Source organism: Pinus tabuliformis, chromosome 2_1 (genome assembly GCF_031772625.1).
Source record: "Pinus tabuliformis cultivar Carrire ecotype Pingquan chromosome 2_1, CPIR1, whole genome shotgun sequence".
Classification (NCBI taxonomy): Eukaryota; Viridiplantae; Streptophyta; class Pinopsida; order Pinales; family Pinaceae; genus Pinus; species Pinus tabuliformis.
Genome location: NC_142299.1, coordinates 934,286,507 through 934,311,524, shown reverse-complemented (window position 1 = coordinate 934,311,524; position 25,018 = coordinate 934,286,507). Strand labels below are relative to the sequence as shown.

At 36.5% G+C, this 25,018-nt stretch overlaps 1 protein-coding gene across 6 annotated transcripts in view; it reads left to right on the top strand.

Moving 5' to 3' along the window:
• Positions 1-14,985, top strand: part of LOC149203713 (uncharacterized) — a 554,312-nt gene extending 539,327 nt beyond the window's left edge. For all 6 annotated transcript variants that reach the window (XM_089403546.1, XM_089403545.1, XM_089403544.1 and 3 more), the window contains 3 exons: positions 13,951-14,013; positions 14,092-14,187; positions 14,350-14,985. In XM_089403546.1, the coding sequence (XP_089259672.1) occupies positions 13,951-14,013; positions 14,092-14,187; positions 14,350-14,460 (270 nt within the window). In that variant the 3' untranslated portion in view covers positions 14,461-14,985. The remainder of the gene's footprint in view (positions 1-13,950; positions 14,014-14,091; positions 14,188-14,349) is intronic.
• The last annotated feature ends 10,033 nt before the right edge of the window (positions 14,986-25,018 follow it).

Below are 25,018 nucleotides of genomic sequence, written 5' to 3'. Positions count from 1 at the left end.
AAAATTCTCAGTTTTATTATATTAGATAAATTGGGGTTTACATGTTGATACAACCCATATAGGTGAGATAAATTAGCCTCAAGAATCTGCTCTCACGCTGTGCTTGTGAAAATTCCTAACCCTGGAATCCCTACTGCAACAAAGTTGCACACTGATGTTACTTCTCCTACTTGTTAATCCAGATTCCATACAGGTTATTTACGGTGTTCTATGGTAAATATCAAAGTAAATACAACTGCAACATTCACTATTTAAAAATAATATGTCGAAACAAGAAACTGAACAAGAAAGAGATACAACACACATCTACACAGTTATTTTTGGACAAATATCCCCGAAAAAACCCAATGCGGGCAAACGGTGCAGCAGCTCTGAGGGTTTTATTATTATGCAATAGTAATTTCTGAATACAACTTCTGGATGCCTTCTTAGCAATCTAGTTACAGAGAATATCACTGAAAAAGAGATCTGTGAGATTACCTCACACTATCATTGGAAATCCTAGTTGATCCAGCCCTTGAATGAACAGCCCCTCGCTGCCTCTGCACAGTGTCTGCATCAACCCAACATCACATTGTCTAGGATTTGTATCACTCTTCTCGGTTGATCGATTTGCCTATGAGATTCAAACTTCTGCTCTCCCGGTCTCACACCTCGAGTTCCAGCTACAGAAATCGAACCCTCCAGCAAATTTCAGACTCCCTCAAGGCTTTTGCGCTGCCTCTACGTGGGCCTGCATAGCTCTGCGTCAGCCACTTCTGGCTCAGTGCTACCTCTCTTGGATCTCTCTCTACCTCCTTTGCTGAGTATTCCTGAATCAGGAGAAATTTTCAACTGGAACTATCCTTGCCCCTCATTGCAAAAGCTAACATCGAATTTCTCACCTCTCCATTAGCTACTCTGCTTCAGAAATTCGATCTTTTGAACTTTCTTTGTGTGTTCTCCAAGTGCCCATCAAGCCTTCTCTTATAATCCTCTCCTTGATCAATCAGCGGCCCAGATTAGATTCTAATCAATGGCTAGGATCATATTGACTTGATCTTCGCCTTCTAGAAGTTTCACCCACATTTTAAATTAATACCCTTTAATTATTTTAATTTCCTAAGTTTAGACTTAGGGTCCCATTAAAAATAATTAATTATTTTAATAAAATTGCCTTCGGGTGGAATTTCCCAAAACGATTTCTAGGTATTGGAGAATGCATGTGTCTAAGCCTCCCTGCAAATTTTGAGACTTAGAGCACCTCTGATGCTACCAGAAATCAACACCTCCTCTTACCGAGGAATGTGCTCTAGCAATGCAACCGGCTGAAAAATCACTCTGTTCTGTAACATCTCTTTCTGCGCCGCTGATGTCTAACATTCTATCCAATGACTACTGCACAAATGTTGCATTTGTACTGTTGTTGACCCTGCCACTGTCAACACTACATCTATACTGCAACGCCCTCCCATTTTTGCATCTGTGTTGTTGCTAGCATTGCCGCTACTAATACTGCATCTACACTGCAATCTTCTCCAACTTCTGTTGCTACTGCATTAGCAACGGAAAAGCATCCCAAATTATTGAACTAGTGTTCAGTATGATGCATCTCACTACTAGAGTCTGACTGCTGCTAGTCTCTGAGCTGACCCTTTGAAACCTTTGCGTTGTTGCTGACCTCTGCTCTGTGTCATCTGCACTGTTGCCAACTCTGCTCAGTCTCTGGCGCTACTAGCCACTGCAACTGTCACTCCAGCACTCCTTTGCACCAACTAACACTGGTTCATTCTACTACTTCTGATCTGGGCTCCTGTAGTAAGGAATTGATTCGAGAGGTGGGCTCCTCAAGGATCCTACCCATTTGTATCTCTTTCGAACTACAGCTCAAAATCAACCCACCTCCCTCCTGGAGGTATCTCGGTTTCATGGAAAACTCATCCTCCTCAATCTTCACCGCTGCAACCATCGGATCATGCTTCTCACCTTTTTTTTTCTTACTGAGAGGACACTGTGTTGCGTAGTGACTGAATTCACCACACCTGAAGCATTTGATCTTCAAAACATCTTTCTTCTTTTGTTGCTCCTACTACCCCTTGGATGTGACGGCTGCATTTTCATCCTCCTACTTGGGCTTTGACCCATTGCTACTGCTTCCGTTAAGTTTACACTTGACCAAGTCCCTCAGCTCCTCTTGCTTAAGATCTGCCCACATCTCATCCCAGTTTGGCAAAGTCACCCTGCCCAAGATGCTCTGGACAAAGACTTACCACTCCTTAGATACTGAATTTAGGGCTAGTCTTACCATCTCGGAACCTTGAGGTGTTGACCCTACAGTTGCCAATTCATCTCGAGTCTCCTGAAGCTTCGTGAGGAACAAATCAATGTGTTTCCCCCTTCTGCATCTGTGTAGATCTCATCTTCTGCTCCAAGTACATCTTTCGTTGTTCGAGAGATCCTTGATACAGCATCAACAATGCATCCCACATCTCTTTGGCAGTGTTTTCGCCAGCTATGTGACAGATTATATGATCCTTCACTCCATTGAGGGTCATTCTTTTTGTCTTCGCAATTTCTCCCTTGGACTTCTCGAGTTGATCTGGATCTGTGAGCTCAACTACCATGCTGTCGTTGTAGACTTTGAGGAAATGCTTATCCAAAAGGCACGACATCCTTGCCTTCCAGATCACATAGTTGGATGCCCCATCCAACCTATCTTGGTCTCTCAGTCCACTGGCTGCCATCTCTGCCAATCGAAAATTCGAATAGGCTTCTCTCTCCTCAGCGTAGCAATGGACTAGCCTACGCACTCGCTTCTTAAACTTGTAGATCTGCCCCTCTCCGCTACTGCCCAGCTAGTGAGAATTCAAAGTCCTTGGCTGGAGGTCATCTAAGGAAGAATTCCCTCGAGTGTCTCTCTCTTCCCTCTCACATCTTTCTGCCCAGCAACTGTTGGCAAAAAACTGTGTCCCACCAGAAACCCCTCTTTGCTGAATCTTCTGTTGTGCTGCTCCTTCTGGCACTGACAAATCTCGAGCTAGAAATCTTACCTCTCTCTCGACTCACTCAGAGATTTACCACGAAAATCTTGCCCTCCTGGACTGAACTGTGGAAACCCTTTGGGGATTCGAATCGCTGCCTCTACAAGAATTTGGAATTCCCTTCTTCCTCTAGCACTGGATCTACCATCTCTACTCTTCTTGCTTCACCTACAGCTCTAACACCATGTGAAAATTCCTAAACCCAGAAACCATATTGCAGCAAACTGATGTTACTTGTCCTACTTGTTAATCCACACAAGTTATTTATTGTGTTCTACGGTAAATATCAATGTAAATACAACTGCAGCATTCACTATTTAAAAATAATATGCCGAAACAAGAAACTAAACAAGAAAGAGATACAACACACAGCTACATAGTTATTTTTGGACAAATGTCCTCGGAAAAACCCAATGCGAGAAATCTGGTGCAACAACTCTGAGGGTTTTATTATTATGCAGTACTAATTTATGAATACAACTTCTGGATTCCTTCTTAGCAATCCAGTTATAGAGAATATCATTGACAGAGAGATCTATGAGATTACCTCACGCTATCATTAGAAATCTTGGCTGATCCAGCCCTTGAATGAATAGCCCCTGGCTGCCTCAGCGCAGTGTCTGCGTCAGCCCAGCGTCACACTGTTTAGGATTTGCGTCACTCTTCTTGGCTAATCGATTTGCCTCTGAGATTCAACCTTCTGCTCTCCCGGTCTCCCACCCCGGCTTCCAGCTACAGAAATCAAACCCTCCAGCAAATTTCGAACTCCCTCAAGGCTTCTGCGCTGCCTTTGCGTGGGTATGCGTAGCTCTGCGTCAGCCTCTTCTGGCTCAGCGCTGCCTCTCCCGGATCTCTCTCTGCCTCCTCTGCTGAGTATCCCTGGATCAGGGGAAATCTTCAACTAGAACTATCCCTGCCCCTCACTGCAAAAGGTCACATCGAATTTCTCACCGGCAACTGCTCTCCTTTAGAAATTCGAACTTCTGAACTCTCTATGTGTTCTCCAAGTACCCATCAAGCCTTCTCTTATAATCCTCTCGTTGATCAATCAACGGCCCAGATTAGATTTTAATCAATGGCTAGGATCATATTGACTTGATCTTCGCCTTCCTTTAGAAGTTTCACCCACAGTTTAGATTAATACCCTTTAATTATTTTAATTTCTTAAGTTTAAACATAGGGTCCCATTAAAAATAATTAACTATTTTAATAAAACTCTCTTCTGGTGGAATTTCACAAAATGATTTTTGGGTATTGGAGAATGCATGTGTCTAACCCTCCCTGCACATTTTGAGACTTAGAGCACATCCAATGCTACCAGAAATCAACAATGTTGGCCCTCCACCAAAACTGAATTGAAATGCCACTGCTAAGCTCTCCTATGAATTCTGGATGAATTCACCAAGGGAAGATGGGTACTCGTCCAATCTCACTGAATCACTGGAGCGTTTCGAGCTACTGCTGAAGTAGAAAACCGGGTTCTCAAACCTCTCCACAAGAAAAAAATACAAATCCAAGATGTTCTCCAATGGCCTCCTCCTCCTCTTTTATAGATTTGATGGACCATGTTGTCGCACAGAGTGTCTAGGCACCGCGACAACGCTCAGAGTAAGGGCTGTCACTCTTAGATCCTTACTCCGTTTGGACTCTCTCCTAGGCAAGTCAAGTGGGGTAGTCCCTAGGTAAATGAATGAGAAAGCCTGTGGATCACGGGCTCTAGAAGATTTTAATAATGGACAACTTGATGAATCTAAACGATTAAATCAGATCGATAGATTAAACGTCAACGTAAACAAGACACGACCACAAGATAAAAAAAAACAATTATAGACCAGTGCCTTCGATATTTGAACTAACTATCAATAAAACAAGTTACTCAGAACGATTTTCAATATGTGACAAAAATTGAAAATCATAAATAATCCATATAAATGCCGAACACTTCATCATGCAAGATATTCTAGATTGTAAATGATTTTCATTAACTGCCGAAGATCTAGAATTAATTAGTTTTCTCTTATCGCCAATATAACTTAAAACATTTATCGCACTAGACTATAGAAGAATCATGAGAATTTAAGATTTAGCGTTTGACATCAGAAACACCAAGGAATTTAAAACTAGCATTTCAATTATTCATTGAAGAACGCTTTAATGTGAAAGATGAAAAATAAATCAAAGGGTTAATGAATCAAATTTTTAATGGGCCATAGGCCACATTAAAAATTCTAAAGGTAAGCAAAAAAACCCCTTAATTTTGTTTATTCTCAGTCACAAAATCTTTTTAGAAATTTTTAATGTTTTAAAATTTTTCTAATTTTATATTTTCTTAAATGTTTTTGGATTTTTTAAACTTTTTTAATGTTTTTTTAAGACTTTTATAATTTAAAAAAAATAAATAAATAAATAAAAATGAAATCAAAAGAAAACAAAATCGATTTTTTTTATTTTTATTTTTATTTTTAAAGGGTTTTTAAATGTTTTAAATTTTTTAGGATTTTTAGATGGTTTTTAAATGAAAATCAAAAAGTTAAAAATAAAAGTCAGAACAACAAATTAAAAAAAAAAAGTGAATCTAACTAAAACCTAAACCATTAATAAACAAAAAAGAACCTAAGATTATCTAACCTAACCCAATGTACGTGAAAGAAAATTTAATGTATATAAAACCCAATCTAACCCTAGCCCGCATACATACAATGAAATAAAAGAAATCGCGTAACAAAAAGTCGATGCTTGGATTTGCTTGTTGTTTCCAGGTACGAACAGTGGAAGGAGATGGAGCGAGCAGCTCACGTGGAGAGGTCGGATGGAGGCTACGCGCAGGCAGAGAGGAGAGGGTTGCGTGAAGGAGGCAATATGCAGGTTATAACAACTGAATGGGCTCACGTGGACAGGGGCACAAGCTGACAGGGATGCACAGCAACAAGGATAGGCAGCGGATGAATGGATGGGGTTAGAGAGGAAGGGATGGTTAAACGATGCAATGACAGGCTGACGGCTAAAGAGAGAGGTGCCTGAAGGAGGGTTTGAGGCAGATCACGTAGAGGGAGGAGATGGCTGCGTGTAGAATGGGAGCTCAACAAGGACAGAGTGAGAAGTTGTGTGAGGGGGATGAGGGAGCCACAGGTGATCCAAGGTAGCATGCAAGTATAGCAGAGAGGCAGTAAGAGGATGTGGGTTTGGAATTGCAGCCAGCAACTTGGATTTGAAGAGAAAGCAGGTAGCAGGGCTGGGGCCTTAAAAAAAAATGAAATGCACAGTGAAACCTAAAAACCAGGCAACAAATCCCAGAAACCAATCAGCAAATTGGTGGCCGAAAAAAACCCTTAAAATTTACCAGAACTCCTTTAAAAAATTTCTAGAAATCTTAATTTAAAATCTTGAATCAGCTTGCTTCAGGTTTGATCCTGAACCCTCATGAAATTTCCAGATCTGATTTTAAATTTAAATCCTTGCAAAAAAAATGATGTTGATGACCTCCAGAGATCTAGATCTTACCCTCCAGCGCCTACATCTGGACTCTGCACAGCTTTCAGCTTTAGATTTGCAGTTGCAATACAACAAAAAACACCTAAATGATATACACAATGAGCTAAAAAACACAAACCTTGAAAACCAAAGTCAGAAAACCAAAATTAATTACAGATCTATGTACATAAATGGCAGATCTATCAGATCTAGGAAGTGTGAGTCCGACTCCGCTCCTAGATCTGATGATCCGAATCTCTCAATAGCTAGATCTAACGATTTAGCACAAAAAAAAAAAAAAAGTTTTCTAAATTTTTAAAGGAGGTACTAAGCTCAAAACTCTCATGCATCACCCATAAAAATATCTTATGATAAGCTTGGGATCAGATTCAAATTGGGCTCTTCAGGAAACACGGATCGGGAGTTGGTTGGTTCAGCCGAGAACTTCCCCAAACGCCCGATGATCTAGGATTTTCCTGCAAAACTCAATTCAGTCGTCAACATAGAGCAAGAGAACAATAATAAAATTCAGATCTAATAGAGATACCTGCTATTATATTCAAAACTTAAATTATCATTCAAACCCCAGTGACTGAGCAAGATACATGTACTCAAATTGCTCTTTAGAAGCTATTATTAATGGCAAAAAAGAGATTAAGCACGAAAATAATACATCTTACAATGTTTCCATGAAGAGTAACACCAGCAGAAATTTAACCCCAAAGTCTTTCTTTATTGCTCATAAAAAGATTACAAGAAAGCTTTTCGCTTAGTACACAATCAAAATATCGAATGATACTGACTGACAAATGACCTCCTATTTAAAGATAAATCCTCCAACGGCTAGTTCGAGTGATCCTTGTCAAAGTGATCTCGACTATTGATGAGGATCAAAATTTCTTTTAATCTCATTCGTCGAAATTTTAAATATTAAGGAAATTTCGAATTTTTCAATTAAATGCATTTTAATAAATTCAAAAATTAAAATTTTGCATTTATTTCCTCAAAATTTTGACTTTGACTTAACCCCAAGGACCCAAGGCATAAAATTTAGCAAAATAATCAGTTAACTTTAGTCCCTGGAACTGTTAAGATTTAATTTTTTAAAAAATCCACGAATTTTTCCTTTGGAAAATTTACCTAGGACCTATGACCTATGAGGCGATAAATTACTTTTCTAACCTTCAAGACACTTTACATCATGACTTTTACAATTTTTTACATCTCAAGGGGGAAAAACTCTCAGACTACCCAGTTCTGCGACACAAATATAATCTAGCAAATCAAGCCATTTGTAATAAAATAACCTAACCAAATAGTTAGGATTATTCCCAAATCACTTTTACATAGACTCAATCTAGAACACTAGGACTCCCCTAAGATCCCAGTGACAAAATTCATTCCGGATTTGGGGTAAGGCTGAAGGAAAACTCTGCCGACCATCCGAGAATGGATCGGTGAGACAAAAAGCCTCCCAGAACATAGATCGTCACCAAAAAAGTAGGTTTACCTAGGTGATTACATACACGACACGGATCTGCTGTGATTATTTACATTATACACATGCAGACTGGATTTACATTATAAGATGATCCATGGTTGATGATGATAGTTGGATGACACTGACACATCGATCAGGCACTATCCCTTTTGCGAAAAAGAGGGTGTACTGCTATGGGTCCTTGACACATAGTGGTCAACATCTGGCTCTACTTGGGGACACGTTGCTGCACTGGAGGAATGTGAGAATCTAGAATCTGCATCCACGCAACACACAACAAAACATAAGTAGTGTCCACCCAAAAATCAGCATATAACATTAAGCACGGGAAAGATATAAGCTCTTCATTTATTAACATGAAAAACACAAATCTAACTACAAAATTAAACATTGAAATAAAAGGGCATAAGGTTAGAAATACAATACAAAGATGCCCCATGGCATCAGATGTGTTCAATATAGTGTATACTGAGCATTTGTCTACTTTCTGGCAAATCTGTTGGCTGTTTCTCGGATGTGCCATATCTAATCCCGCATACAGTTTGACTTTTCCTATATGAAAATCAAGCTGCTCGTGGCCATCTGATGCATCAAATCGCTTTCTCATTCTCTTTCTCTTGCACTTTTTTTTGTGGCAGGTTGTATCACTGACAATGTGGAACAGACTTTCAAATGAAATATGTAAGATATGCATGACATGTCTCTCTTCATTCTGCATCTGCTCTGTAAAGAATGATGGATCAGTCTCACAAGTGTCACGAGTTATATCTTGATCTTCTATGATCAATGGATTAACTGTGTGAGCATCAACCTGATTATTAATTTCCATTTTATCCAGGTCAACTTCAATTAGCCACTTTTCAATGGAACAATTGACCTCCTCATAATAAGATGGATCTTGCTGTAGCAAATAAGGAGGCTTCTGATCTATTGACATCTCCTTGTTTCTTTCATCCTCTAACCAATGCTGAAATTTATTTACCTGTATTGTTATGGCATCCATCTGGTTAGAGTGTTCAACCTTCATAGCATTGACTTCCCTGGCATGGTTTTCCTCCATGGTCAATAACTTATTTTGAAGGCATATCTGACCAACTTCCACATCTTTTATTACTTTTTCATTCTTTGCTTTCATGCCCATGAAACAATTTTGCATATAGTTTATCTTTTTCTTATGATTTGCTTGCTCGGTAGCCAACTGATTATTATAATCGAATGTCATGATGGTCATTTCTTCATCCATAGTTAATAACTTGTTTTGCATAGAATTAATTTCCCTGTCATGATTAGCTTTCATGGTTTCCATCTCCTTATCTCGCTTTTCTAGGTGGGTGTATAAAATTCTGATATCCTTGACGTAATCAATTACAAATTTTTCTTGATTAAGCTCCATATTTTTTACCAGCCGCATTAGCCCTTCTATAATTTGTTTATCATTTTCCCTTTCATTGTCGACACTGATTTGACAACTTGTCCCTGTTTTTCCACTGTCATGGATTTGATCTGCAATGGTACAAGTGGATGGCACATTCTGATAAGGAGAATTGTCTTGAAATCTTTCATCAACAGCTGGATCCTTCACAAAATCACTTTCATTCTGTTGCATAATTTTAGGGGCACAAGGCGAGCTACCTTGATAACCATATCTATCTTTAAAAGCATTGATGATGTCTTGTAAAGAAGCGAAAGAATCTTTAGGACAATCAGTAAACCAATTCAAAGCATCACCCTCTAAAGAAAAGGAAAATAGACGCATTTTGACATCTTCATGATCATACTGGGGAGAACTACAATATATGAGCATTATACGAGTAAACCTGCATAAATACTTTCTAACAGCGTCTGAATCACCACCCGAGAACAAAGACAATTTATGAATGGCCACTTCCGGAATATCATGGAGAAAATCAGTGAAATGACATGGGGTAAACGAATAATCCATGATGAATAATGAGGGGCCAAATGGATGATAGAGAGAGATCTCTGCTCAAGAAAATCAAGAGATCCACAAGAAGGGAGCTTCTAGTAGAAATGAAAGAAGTGGAGTGGCTACTTGAACATGAATCTAACTCTAGGTTCCAAAAGACAACAAACAACCGAATATAAGAGGGGCTTCTTGTCTGAGAAATAATAAATGGAAGAAGTGGATTCGCCACCCAAACAAGAAATGAATCAAAATGTACAGGTGCTAAAAGTGCAGATGAAACGATTAATGAGATGATGAAAGATGAAAGATGAATGATGAATATTGTGAGGACCAAGGACAGAAAAACTCTATCCTCGGCAACGGTGCCAAAAAATGTTGTCGCACAGAGTGTCTAGGCACTGCGACAACGCTCAAAGTAAGGGTTGTCACTCTTAAATCCTTACTCCGTTTAGACTCTGTCCTACACAAGTTAAGGGGGGTAGTCCCTAGGTAAATGAATGAGAAAGCGTGTGGATCACGGGCTCTAGGAGATTTTAATGATGGACAATTTGATGAATCTAAACGATTAAATCAAATCAATAAATTAAACGTCAACGTAAACAAGACATGACCACAAGATTAAAAAAAAACAATTATAGACCAGTGCCTTCGATATTTGAATTAACCATCAATAAAACAAGTTACCCAGAACGATTTTCAATATGTGACGAAAAATGACAATCATAAATAATCCATATAAATGTCGAACACTTTATTGCGCAAGATATTCTAGATTTTAAATGATTTTCATTAATTGCCCAAGATCTAGAATTAATTAATTTTCTCTTATCGCCAACATAACTTAAAACATTTATCGCACTAGACTATAGAAGAATCATGAGAATTTAAGACTTAGCGTTTGACATCAGAAACACCTAGGAATTTAAAACTAACATTTCAATTATTCATTGAAGAACGCTTTAATGTGAAAGATGAAAAATAAATCAAAGGGTTAATGGCAGGCTGACGGCTGAAGAGAGAGGTGCGTGAAGGAGGGATTGAGGCAGATCACACGGAGGGAGGAGATGGTTGCGTGGAGAATGGGAACTCAACGGGGATAGAGTGAGAGGCTAGGTGAGGGGGATGAGGGAGCCGCAGGTGATCCAAAGTAGCACGCAGGTATAACAAAAAGGCAGTAAGAGTTTGGAATGGTGGCCAACAGCGCAGATTTGAAGAGAAAGCAAGTAGCAGGGTTTGGGCTATAAAAAATAAATCGAAATTCACAATGAAACCCAAAAACCAGGCAACAAATCTTAGAAACCAATCAGCAAACTGGTGGCCGAAAAAAACCCTTAAAATTTACCAGAACTCCTTTAAGAATTTTCTAGAAATCTTAATTTAAAATTTTGAATCGGCTTGTTTCAGATTCGATCTTGAAACCCTCACAAAATTTCCAGATCTGATTTTAAATTTAAATCCTTGTCAAAAAAATGATGTTGATGGACCTCCAGAGATCCAGATGTTACCCTCCAGGGCCTAGATCTGGACTCTACACAGCTTTCAGCTTCAAATCTGCAGCGACAATACAACAAAAAACACCTAAATGATATACACAATGACCCAAAAAACTCAAAAACCCTGAAAACCAAAGTCAGAAAACCAAAATTAATTACAAATCTATGTACATAAATAGTAGATCTATCAGATCTAGGGAGTGTGAGTCCAACTCCGCTTCCAAATCTGATGATCTGAGGCTCTCAATCCCCAGATCTAATGATTTAGCACGAAAAAATAAATAAAGTTTTTTGAATTTTTAAAGGAGGTACTGAGCTCAAAACCCTCATGCATCACCCATAAAAATATCTTATGATAAGCCTGGGACCAGATTCAAACTGGGCTCTTCAAAAAACACAGATCGTGAGTTGGTTGGTTCAGCCGAGAACTTTCCCGAACCCCTGATGATCTAATAATCAAGGATTTTCCTACAAAACTCAATTCAGCCGTCAACATAGAGCGAGAGAACAATAATAAAATTCAAATCTAATAGAGATACCTGCTATTATTCAAAACTTAAATTATCATTCAAACCCAAGCGACTGAGCAAGATACCTGTACTGAAATCGCTCTTTAGAAGCTATTATTAATGGCAAAAAATAGATTAAGCACGAAAATAATACATCTTACAGCATTTCCATGAAGAATAACACCAGCAGAAATTTAATCCCAATATATTTCTTTATTGTTCATAAAAAGATTACAAGAGAGCTTTTCGCTTAGTACACGATCAAAAGATCGGATGATACTCACTGACAAATGACCTCCTATTTAAAGATAAATCCTCCAACGGCTTGTTCGAGTGATCCTTGTCCAAGTGATCTCGACCGTTGATGAGGATCAAAAAAAAATTTAATCTAATCTGTTGAAATTTTAAATATTGAAGAAATTTCGGATTTTTTAATTAAATGCATTTTAATAAATTCAAAAATTAAAATTTTGCATTTATTTCCTTAAAATTTTGACTTTGACTTAACCCCAGGGACCCAAGGCATAAAATTTAGCAAAATAATCAACTTTAGTCCTTGGACCTGTTAAGATTTAATTTTTTAAAGGATCCATGAATTTTACCTATAGAAAAATTAAATTTACTTAGGACCTAGAACCTATGAGGGAATAAATTATTTTTCTAACCTTCAAAACACTTTACATCATGACTTTTACATTTTTTTATATCTCAAGGGGGAAACCCATTTGAAAAAAAAACCCTCATAGACTACCCAGTTCTGTGACACACATATAATCTAGCAGATCAAGCAATTTGTAATAAAATAACCTAACCAAATAGTTAGGATTATTCCCAAATCATTTTTACATAGACTCGATCTAGAACACTAGGACTACCCTAAGATCCCAGTGACAAAATCCATTCCAGCTTTGGGATAAGGCTAAAGGAAAACACTGTCGACCATCCGAGAATGGAACGGTGAGACAAAAAACCTCCCAAAACATAGATTGTCAACAAAAAAGTAGGTTTACCTAGGTGATTACATACACAACACAGATCTGCTGAGATTATTTACATTATACACATGCAGACTGGGTTTACATTATAAGGTGATCCATGGTTGATGATGATAGCTAGGCGACATGGACACATTGATCAGGTGCTATCCCTTTTGCGAAAAAGGGGGTGTACTACTATGGGTCGTTGACACGTAGTGGTCAACAGACCCCTCTAAAACTTCATAATTATTATTTTAATCACGGAGCATTTTTCCCTCTTTTATTTTAATTAAAATATTCTTTTTAATGCTGGAAAAGGGTAAATTGGCCACCATGTCCCCTCAGTTCACTAAAACTCATATCTAACCATCCCATCACATAGATCTTCTCGTTCCAGTTCCAACAAGCTACTACACTAAGGTGTTCTGTCAAGTATTCCTCCCAGAATGCCACCTTAAGCATATTTAATTGAGTCAGGCCCAATAATAACTTTGTTTTCTGAAAGTTGTCGAAATGTGCCAGAACAAAAGGCAAGTTGTGCAGATGAGGGAATATACCAAGTGAATGCCATCATACCTCATAAAAACTCCTCAAAACCCCTCCAAAAACCCCTGGGCCCATTGATGACACCAACTAGCACCTGTGACCTGTCTGCGCCCAACTTTGAAAGTCCATCCTAACCATGTCATAAGGAACACCAGAAAAAGAAACATTACAGTTGTTGAACAAGAAGTGTTTTATCGAGTGTAATCCATCAAGCTCACAAATGAAAATATCTCGAGAACAAAAATAGTTGTAGAACCACATTTAACAGATAAGGACCTGCAGTGCAAACCCAATGCATTGAGTAGAAAAGAACAATGCTTTATATGCTGTTTTACCGGTCTCATAATTTCAAAATTATATCCGTGGCAGGCATGCTAGATGCACCATGAAATGATTGTCATGCACACACTCTCTGTCATATTTTGCAGCTTTGGCTGTTACACGAGTTTTGCCAACATGTTATTGAAAGAAACTTTCTGCCTTCTCTAATTGTGATTCTATCGCAGGTTATAGGCTTTGGTACATTCCTGAGGCAGTTCCATCCTTCACAATTAGCCCTTTATGTAGAGGTATGCATTTGATTTTCTGAGTTTATGTTGTTCCCTATTCAGTTAGAATACACTCTAATCTGATATTCATTGCTGTAGTACATGAGCCAATATGTGCGAACACAAACTGTGAGCTTACCAATCTCTCCAAATTTCAATGAGCTTCCTAAAAGGGGAACAGATGCAACATCAGAGGTTTAAACTTCAACAGGGACTTCAGTGTGATTTGTCCAGAGTATTTTCATTAGTAGAATGTTCATCTATATAATATATTTAGATTAACTGTGTGATTGATTATGTTCTATGATGTTATGTCATGCATTCCAATATTTACTCATTTGCATTATTTTCTTTCAGGTCTCTAAAGCCGTATTTTGGCTACTTTATTTCTGCAAGTGTATGAGAATTTCTCATGATTTTTTGGATTCATGCTTGCCACCACTTATGTTCAACAATCCTATGGGATAAGATAAGCCTGATCAGTTTATTTTTTCAGAAGTAGTCCTTGAAAAGTATTAAAGTCTCGTGTATTATATTGAGGGATTTAGAAATGTGGGTTTTCCTCGTGTCATAGTAAATGAGAGTAGATGACTCTTTCTTCAAGGAGGTCATTGTATTTGGAGTTATTTTGTGCCTATCTCCTTCACTGGCCTTCTCTTTGGACAATGCTTACGACTTATTTTAAATTAAGATATAGAAGTCCCCTGAAAGGTAACAGTAAGCAGAATTTTGTTTTTCAGATCAGTTAATTTGATTCTTATTCTAATTTTGAGCTGGAAAAGAACTCAAACATAAGTCCAGGTTTGTCAAGGAGCCATGCCCTCTTCATCATGGTTTGAGAAATCTGCACCAAGCTACTTACAATATTACAATTTTAACAATTTTTCTGATAGTGTTCTAACAAGTTATCTTGTTAATCCACATCCTGGAGAGAATAATTACATTTGTCACAGCTGATCAGAGTCACCTAAGTTTTGCTTAGAGTTTCTTGAAGTTGGTGATTTGTATTGGAAGTTTTATTTTATGCAATTTTAAACTATTTTGTCAAAATATTAGTTAATGTTTTTTATTAGACAAATTAGACACTCTTCTATGGACCTATTTTCTTAAACTATAATGTTCAATTGCTAGATATATCATATGCGCAACTTGTATGTTATAATTTTTATTTCAAACAATGTAACGTAACAAAATCTCTTCGCTTTTCATATTTCTGGTAGGTGATGTTAGAGATTGAGATTTATTTGTAGATGGAAACTATATGTTCTTTGATGGTGATGGGACGTGCTTTATAAGGTATTTAAAAAAATTGAACAAATGGAAGAGGGCAGATGGCTTAAGGTTGTCTTTAATGACATATTGTGCAAAAAATAAGATTTGAATGTGGCAGAATAGCAAATGTTTTAGTAATTGGGGTATTTGCTTGAACATATGTCCCACAAACAATAAAGAGATAAAAGCTTTTGTTATGGATAAGTTGCACAAGTGTATTTGGGATAAGGCGCTAGGGAGAAAGAAAAAGTACTATATTAAAGAGTTTAATCCTACTCAAAATCATCATCAAAAAGTGTACATAGGGGTCAATATTTCTTGGAAAACTAAATTTTTATTGCTCAATTAAGCATTAATTCCCATCAACTCCATTGTGAAATAGGGCATTGGAAAAGGCCAAAAGAAGTGTTGGAAGAAAGAGTATGTATTTTTTGCTCTTATGAAAAAGGAGAAACAGAAAAACATTTCATTTTAGAAACTTATGCAGATATTCTGACAACTAGCTCTTGGGATAATTTATTCAACGAAGGGTTTGTCGAGAAACTAGAAGCATTTATTGTGAGGTTTCACAGGAAAAGAGTTCAATACAGGAAGCAGATGGCAAAGCAATGTCCCATAGGCTATCTTTAGCCTTGTGGATATTAAAATAATTTCTTCCTCTTTCTATTCTTAATATTGCCTCAAAACCTTTAAAGCTAGCACATGAAATTGTTGCATAACTGTACTCCCTTGGAAATTAAAGTATTTTGAAGTTAAATGAATAATATATTATATATAGAAATAGAGTGGATGACTTTCAAGGATTAAAGCATTCAAAAATATGCGGATATATGATTGTTAAGTATCTAGATGTGTAAAATATTTTACTGACTAAGTAGAAAAAAAAATACTAAAACTAAAATCATATGTATAAGAAAAGTTTGTTGAATTAAAAATTTACAATTAAATATGTTGTTAACAACACTTGTTTTCATTTTAAGTGCATTTCTTAAAAACCATGTGAGCACTTGATGAATAAATTATTGGAAGACACAAGTTACAGGGAACTCGTACAGCTATATAATCACTCTTACATAGCATTAATAAAAAATTTATTACATAACATATATAGGCAAAAGAGTAAAACAACACAACTAACACAAAGACCATGTTTGACTCGATACCATGAACATGATACCATTGATTGGGAAAAATACACATAACGAGAAATGCATGTTAAAATAGTGCAATCATCAATGAATATTCGTTATCACTCTAAAACCCAACCTATGGTCACCTAATTGACCCTCACTATAAGAGTTGTAAATCTTTTGAACTTATCCTTTCATAGTGACCCCAGTGAGGATATATGTCGTCCACTCCACTATAGGACAATATTCTAGCTTGATTTATTTTATGGTAACAGGTTCTTTAATGTAGTTATAATGTTATTAATTGGAATATTGGATGTTATTTTTGTGGGATGATCCTACTTGAAATCCATTTTTTTTAAACCATTTAAATTTAAAGGTCATATTGCTTCGCATGTGGCATTCATTACTACCTTTACCTATGTAGACGATAGCGCTATTATACGTTGATTTCTTTTGTCCAAGAAATTGTATCAAAACCCAAACTAAACATATGCCTTAAAAAATATTATTGCATGGTAAAAGTCAACATCTAGTGTGCTTAATGGTCAATGGTTCCCCTTTGTATATCTTAGAACCCTCCTTTTTAGTGCTTGGTTGTACACTGTCGGGTGATGATATGAACCAAATAGTTCACATCACATAAGCCATAGAGAATTCAAAATTTAGATTTCCCTTTCAATATATATAGTTTTAAACAATGCGTAATATGTGCTCATCTTTGAATAAATTATATATATATAGTCTTGAGTGGGAGTAATAATGAATAATAATTTTTGTTATTATGTTTTATATTATTTTTGTGAGATGTTTAATATTTTACCTACTACTTTGTAATAACTCAACAATAAATAATTATATATATATATATATATAATTAAAAGAAACTTTTAAGTGTTAGCACCAACTTTTGGATATTAATTTGAGGGTTTCATTTATTCTATTGATAGTAAAAGATATATAAAATAATTATATTATTGTGGAAAAAAAAAATAACTTGTATTGTTTATCATTTATATGTATAATTTTTTTATGCAATCATCTTAGTATTTTATTATTAAAATGTTGCACAAATGTGAACATATATTTTATACTCTGAAAAAAGAAATGTCTTGGTAAGAAAAAAATATTTTTTATGTAGTTATGTAAAATGTCAATAAATAAATAAAAAATATATGTTGAAGTGTAATTCAATTTATTACATTCCCTAGATGTGGGTGGTAGATAGCCATTTATGGTGCATGAGCAGGCGGACAAACAGGCGGCCCATCCGTATGGCCACTTGTGCCTTCGCTTGTGTGATCTCATGGCAAGTCATGGCTCTCAGACCAGCGCCATTAACTACTTGGGAATTTTGAGACATTCCCTGCAAGTCCAGAAATATGGATCAAAGTAATCCTCATCCCCTCATTCAACCCCTCAATTGCTCCTGCCATCCATCCGTCTCTGAGATGAGCCTTCACACAGCCACTGGAAGACGCTGTAGACTCTTAAGCTGCGTCAACCTAGGCAATGGAAACCATTACTCCCAGTCCCTTCTATTCCATCTGCAGACTGAGGTTTCAGCTCCTTCCTCTGTTTCGCCTGTGAATCCCGCGGACCCATGCCTTTTTCCTCCCGTAGCGACTGGTTTGATTCCTGCCTGGGTTTCCTTCCACTCCCAGCAGCCTCACACCTTTAGACCCATGCGATATCGTCACAGAATGAGGAGCCGGCGTGGAGGCAATCGTGGTGGTGCTACTCGTCACGGGCATCGGCCACCTTCTGTCTCATCCTCCCCTTCTGTTTCCCCTTCCCCTTCCCTCTCCAATCCCCGCTCCCTTGGCAGGTATCCGAACACTCGTAGCGGCCATGGAAGACTAAGTACCAGTGAGGCTCGTTACTCTGAAAGCATCCCCCAGCAAGTAGTGACCAATGCCACCTCTCAGCAAGCGCACTTCCATTTTCAAAGTGGCTTGGACAAGCAGCACATATTTGTCACCATTACTGTAGATTTCAGGGAAGTCCCCGCCTCCAATTATGAACCTGTGCTCAGCAGGGAACTCAACCAGGACCCTCCTTTCAATTTCGTTCCCGGGCAGTCGAGCGCCAGAAGCCAGCCAAAGGACAAGGATATCCCTTCTAGCTATAAACCGCATCCGCGGGAAAGCACAACCACCCTGAAGGATATGGGCATCCAAATTTAGGACAATGCAAGTGGCGGACATGCAGAGAACACGGGTTCTAATGTCTACGGGTGGTGTTCGATAGTGGAGGAAGAACCTACAGAGGACACTATGCAGCTACTTGCCAGGTCACGTGGCGAGCCATAAACCTATCTCTGTTTAGTTTTGTCATATGTCATTTTGATACTTGTGTCTTGTTGGGTCTTTCCATGTCTTTTTCTCCTCTCAGGCATCAAAATTTTGGAATTTTGCTCCCACTGGTCGACTTACAATGGAAAAGTTTGAGTCTAGCTTTGGATTTTTTAGTCTTTGCTTATATTGTTCAGTATAATGGAACTATAGCCCCTGCGCGAGCAGCTGGAACTCTTCTAATTTTGGGCTTGGACTGGTTTCCCCTTCTGGGGCAGTCACAACCTCAATGTTGGATGCTCATAATGGTCATTCCAATGACCCAATACCGCTGAGGCCGGAGCCTCCTTGTACATTATGCCTTCATAAATAGATTAATTTTACTTAGAAAAAAGAAATTCAATTTATTACATTTCTTCTTACATCATATCTAAGTTCACTACGTAGTTTAGACCTCCAAGTGAAGAGATGTTGATTTTTAAGATTTCAAGTGCCACTAACACATTATGAGAGATGGCCATGATTGTGGTACCAACCTATACATTTAAAATGAAAAAAAAAAAAAACTAAAACTCTTATCAATTACCTATATTTACCTGTCATTCTGTAGGTGATGGGAAGTATTTGTATTGAAAGTGGCCTTTGCTAGTTTGAAAATTTATTGCGACAAGTGACTTACATGCTTTAGATCTTGTTATGAATAATATGTTGAGGGAGGCTTTATATCTTGTAGACATTCTCAAAGAACAAATCGTATGCCTTGAGCATTATAAACCTAGTGGTCAAATGGATGAGATGAGCATATTTGGTTGAACTATCAACTACTAGAAGATAGTATCATTAGCTTCAAAGAGAAACAACCTTATGACAAAGGCCATATATATATTCATGCTTCGAATTAGGGGTGGAATTAGGAAGAGATCTCTTCATGTTGCAGAAAACAATCCTCAACTTTGTTTTTCCTTCCCATAGCAATCTTAGCTCATAGAGAGTGTGAATGATTATTAATTAATGTCAATGTATTTGTATTCTAATTCATAGTTCCTAGTAAGTAGTATCCCTAATACTATAATAAGAAACAATGTCTACCTTATTTGTTTGGGTTTTGCTCCAACCCTCTTATTTTAGATTACCTAGGAGTTGATCAATTAATGTATGTGGCCTTCTTATTTTAATAAGGCCCATTAGATAGCGGCATGCACATATTTAATATAAAATTATCCACTTTATAAGGCTCAATAAGTAGACAATACCATTAACAATGAGACGACAAGTAGACACAGTGTTACTATTGAGAATATATTTGAAGAGAATAACAAGTCGTGGAATGATTTGCCTTGTATTGTTGCATTTGGAGCTTTCCTTAGTGAAGGGTCACCCCACCTTAAAAGACAAGTGAACATTGTTAGCTTTCTTCTTATTATCATAAAGAAAGGATATATTTCACATATTTCATTTTATTTACCTTTTGTATGCAATTTCTACAATTATACTCTATGTACTTGGTTGTGTTTTAATTCTTAGAGTTAAAGAATAGTACAAGTAATATTAGAGCTCTTTGTTAAGCCATCTTGCTTTTCATTTTAGTATATTTTTTCAAGTTTGGAGACATGTTCTCGCATTTGTAAATAACACAGAGTTATGTCATTTGATAGGTAATCTTGTGGTTGAGGAAGAGCACACATTGAAAACACAAGTCATTTTATATAGTTGGACACCCATGTAACCTTTATTAGTATCCTTGAGTGGTATTGCTTCATATAGCACTTGTAAAGAAAATTATCTTCCATGTACCCTCAGGTATATTGGAAGCCTTGAGAAATTTGAAACCAGCCTGCATATATCTACAATCTTTTTAAAATAATACTTATGAAATCACCCTTGCATATTAGAGTATGGTGGAATATGTTTGAATTCTATAAAAATGGTTAATTAGTATGTTCATTTAAGAGCATCAAGCAAGACGTCTTCAATCAAAATAAAAATTAAAATTAAAAAAACAACATAGCTCATTTTTTATTATCTTTATCTAATATGGATGAAGTAGATTTGAACATTGTAGTAAAGAAAATAATGGATGGATCTATTTAGTTATGTATTTAGTTAAGTATTGTTGATCTCTTTTCTTGTCAATGGAAAGAATAAACCCCATAGAGAATTATTAAGATTCCTTGTACATTCTTATAGAGGTGGTACTCTTTTTTACTCAAATTTTCAATATATTTTTACAAATAATAAAATGAAGCTTTGTTTATGTCTACACCTATGAGTGAACTAGGTGATTGAAAAGAGATAGTAACAAATAGATTACAACTAAGGATGAATAACCTCATAAAAATGAAATAACTAAATTCATTCCATCACATTCACATAATGACAAAAACAAATTTGAAGCAAAAATCATAGACTAGAAGTAAGATTGATGTTCTAGAGTTACAGATAGTTTTAGATTATTTCATTCATTTAGAATCATAAGATACATTCAAGACATACATGATGTGCTTATATGATGCTTTGAAACCACAAATATTATGAACTCCTAGAATAGTTCTATGTGAGAGTAAAAAATATTACAAATTGACATTCATCTCTAAATAAAGTTTGTGCCTATTGCACAATATAATGTTCCTAATGCATAAATGATAAAAGGAAATGCATTCATCCAAACAAACTAGGATGGGGCTTTCAAGGACCAAATAAAATAGTGATAATAAGAAAGGAGAAATAATAAAGAAAAAATGCAATCGGGGAAATAGTATTATAGTAATAGTGGTAGTAAAAAAGACATGCAATCATGGATCACTCTACAAATAAACAATACACTTAATAAGTTGGATGATCAAAGAATCAGATGAAAAAGGGAAATTGTTTCAAGAAAAAAAATAGTCACAAAATTTGCAAAGCAATGGTGGATGGAATGATCTTTTTTTTCACATCCAGGTCCTTGAGCATATACCTTGAGCTTAATATTTTTTCATGTGACCATATTTAGTAGTTATTTTGGATTAATAATTTCTATTAAAGATCTTCCAAGCCAATTTTGAATATACTTTTTCATGGGTGAATTTCAATATCTTGTGTTACCCTAAGTGAAAATATTTCCTTTATTTCTTTAATTTTTTAGCATAATTGTTCAATTGTTACCATGTGGTCTTCATTATCATTTACAGAAGTAACCAACTACCATTTAATTTCTTCTTCCATAAATAGTTAGATTATCAAATTAAGTGAGCACTGAAGCTCTAAGTACAGTCAACTCCATCCTTATTTTCTTTTTGGCTATTAGCATTGTATTTTATTAATCAGCATCCCTCAAGATCTTCTACAACTTTGATTTCTTTAAAGAAATCATTGCTTTTTTTATCATTAATTTTTGTAACTGGCAATTGAGTCTTACAACACTTGTATTCTGGTCAACTATCCTGCTTTAATCTACTTCAAGTTTTAGCTAGAAACACAGTAGCCAATAAAATGGGAACTGAATTGAGTTCTAACTTTTTTAGAGGTAGCAAAAAAATATCCAAATTTTAAAAGCGTTGATTTAGTATACACCTTTTTTTGGGAGCATATTTTTTATGCTTTAAATTTCTTTACACATTTCGACTTTCATGCCAATTTTGAAAAGTGTTAATACAACATCAACCCCTTTTCTTTAGCTTATTTTTTACACTTTAAATTTTATGATATGTTAAATATGGATAAAAAAAAATTAATGTCGTTGATTTTCATGCGATTTTGAAAAACATCAACCTTTTTTTTTTCAAGACATATTTTTGTCACTTCAATTATTTTTGGCCTTAAGTATGCACTTTTTTTTAAATAATGACTATTTAAATTTATAAATAAATAAATAAAAATAATTGTATAAAAAAAAAAGAGAAAAAAAAAAAATAACATAATAAAAATAATAATAGTTAAAAATAACAAAAATTACCCATAGTAAATATTAAAAAACCAAAAATTAAAAATTAAAAAAAAAAAAAAATTATATATATATATATATATATATAACATTAAAAAATAATAAATAAAATTGGTCTGCCACCAACCCTCCCCCCTCCCCGGCCCCCCTTGCCCCTTGGCGTTTGGGTGGGCGTGGCAGGTTGATTTTAGGCCATGGCCAGGGTGGGTGTCATTGCAAGAATCACCCTCTAGCTTCCAGCATGGTGGAGGGTAATTCTAGGAATCACCAACGGTGCCCTCTTGCCTCTAGCATGGTGGAGGGTAATTTCGGTAATCGCCAACGATGCCCTCTTGCCCCCAGCACGACAGAGGGTGATTCCATAAATCACCCTCTAGCCCCCAGCACAGTGGATGGTGATTTTAGGAATAACCCATAGTGCCCTCTCATTGCCAACATGGCAGAGGGTGATGCTTGGAATCACCTTCAAGCCCTGGCATGGGAGAGGGTGATTCTGGGAATCACCCTCAAGCCCCGGTACTTGGAAGGGTGAATTCCAAAATCACCCTCTGGCCTCCAACACAACAGAGGGCGATTCTTGGAGTCACCCTCTTTCCCCTGTATGACAAGGGGTGATTTCAGGAATCACCCTCTAGCCCTGACATGGCCGAGGGACCCTCTAGCCCCCAGCACGGTGAAGGGTGATTCCGAGAATCACCCACAGTGCCCTCTTGCCACCAACACATCACCCTCTCGCCCTAGCACGATGGAGGGTGATTCTGGGAATCACCCTCTGGTCCCCATCATTGTGGAGGGTGACTCTCGAAATCACCCTCTTACCCCCAGCACAATAGAAGGTGATTTCGGGAATCACCTTCTAGCCCCAGCACGACTAGCTCGGTGGAGGGTGATTCCAAGAATCACCCACAGTGCACTCTCACCACCAACATAGTAGAGGGTGATTTTTGGAATCACCCTCTTGCCCCTAGCACAACGGAGGGTGATTCTGGGAATCAACCTGCCACCCTCGCCTAGCCGACAAGGGGTCGTGGGCCAGAGCGGGCACCACCGCCTAGTGGCCAAGGGGCGCGCCTTGGCCCGTGAGCCCTTAACCGCTAGGTGGGGGTCCCTACCCCTACCTAGCCACTAAAGGGTCACCCTAGCCCATGGCTTCTTCATGGCTAAGCGGGGGTGATAGGACATTATATATATATATATATATATATATATATATATATATATATATATATCATTTTCTCTTTTTTTATTATTTTTTGTTTTTTTGCTTTTTCTCATTTTTTAAATGTATTTTCGTTATTTTATGGGTTATTTTTTTTTTAATACAAATTTTTATACTTAATTTTGATTTTTCTTTTCATTTTTAAGTCTTAATTTTTCTCTTTTCAATGTTTTAATTCTATTTTATTTTATATTTTACTTATTATTATTTTTGGTGTTATGATTCAATTTAATTTTTTTAATTTTTGTTTTGTTTTGTTTTGTTTTTTTAATTTTATTGATTTATTTTTGTTTTTTGTTGTAGGGTTGTGTCAATGCTGGACTAGCAACCCAACCCCAATATGTGTCAATTTGACAATTGATTTTTCAGTTTTCGTTACAATGCATCAAGTTCTCCTCCACTATATGTTAATTTGATTGTTGATTTTCAAGTTTCAATTGCAATGGATCAAAAACACCCCCACTATGTCAATTTGATGGTTGATTTTTAAGTTTTCATTGCAATATGCCAAGTTGCCTTAGGCTAAGATTTTAAAAGAACTATATTTTTAGCATTTGGTATATTGGCATTTTGATTCATGTATTTATTTTTAAGGTTTAATTTAGTTATGATATTTGATCTCGAAATATGTTGAAAATCTAAGGTTTGTTACAGTTGTGATATTTGTTTTTAATTCCATGGTTGAAAAGTGTTGAAATTTTAATACTTTTTGGAGTCGTGATATTTTATCTTTAACGCCATGGTTGAAAATTGTTGGAAATTTTAGGTTTTTCGGATGCATAATATTTTATCTTCAGCCTATTGTTGAAAACTATTGGAATTTTAATTATTTTTTAAGTCATGGTATTTTATTTTCAATGTCATTACTAAATATTGTTGGAATTTTAATAGAGAAAAAAAAAGTGTTGATGTTAGCATCAACGCTTTTTGATTTCAGAGTGCTTTTTGCATTTTTTTTTTTTTTTTAAATAGTTTTTACTGTCATTTTTAAAAAATGTTGAAAATTTACCCCCCAGCCCCAAAAAAAAAGTCGTTCCAGCATACACACTTTTCGTTTTTGGGATGTCTTTTCATTTGTTTTGGGGGTTTTTTGGCTAGAGTTCTCATTTTGAGGTTACAATTCTCGTTTGATTGGTTACTTTGTTTAGAAAGAAACGCTTGTCAATTTCTTTGAAAGTTACTAAAACTT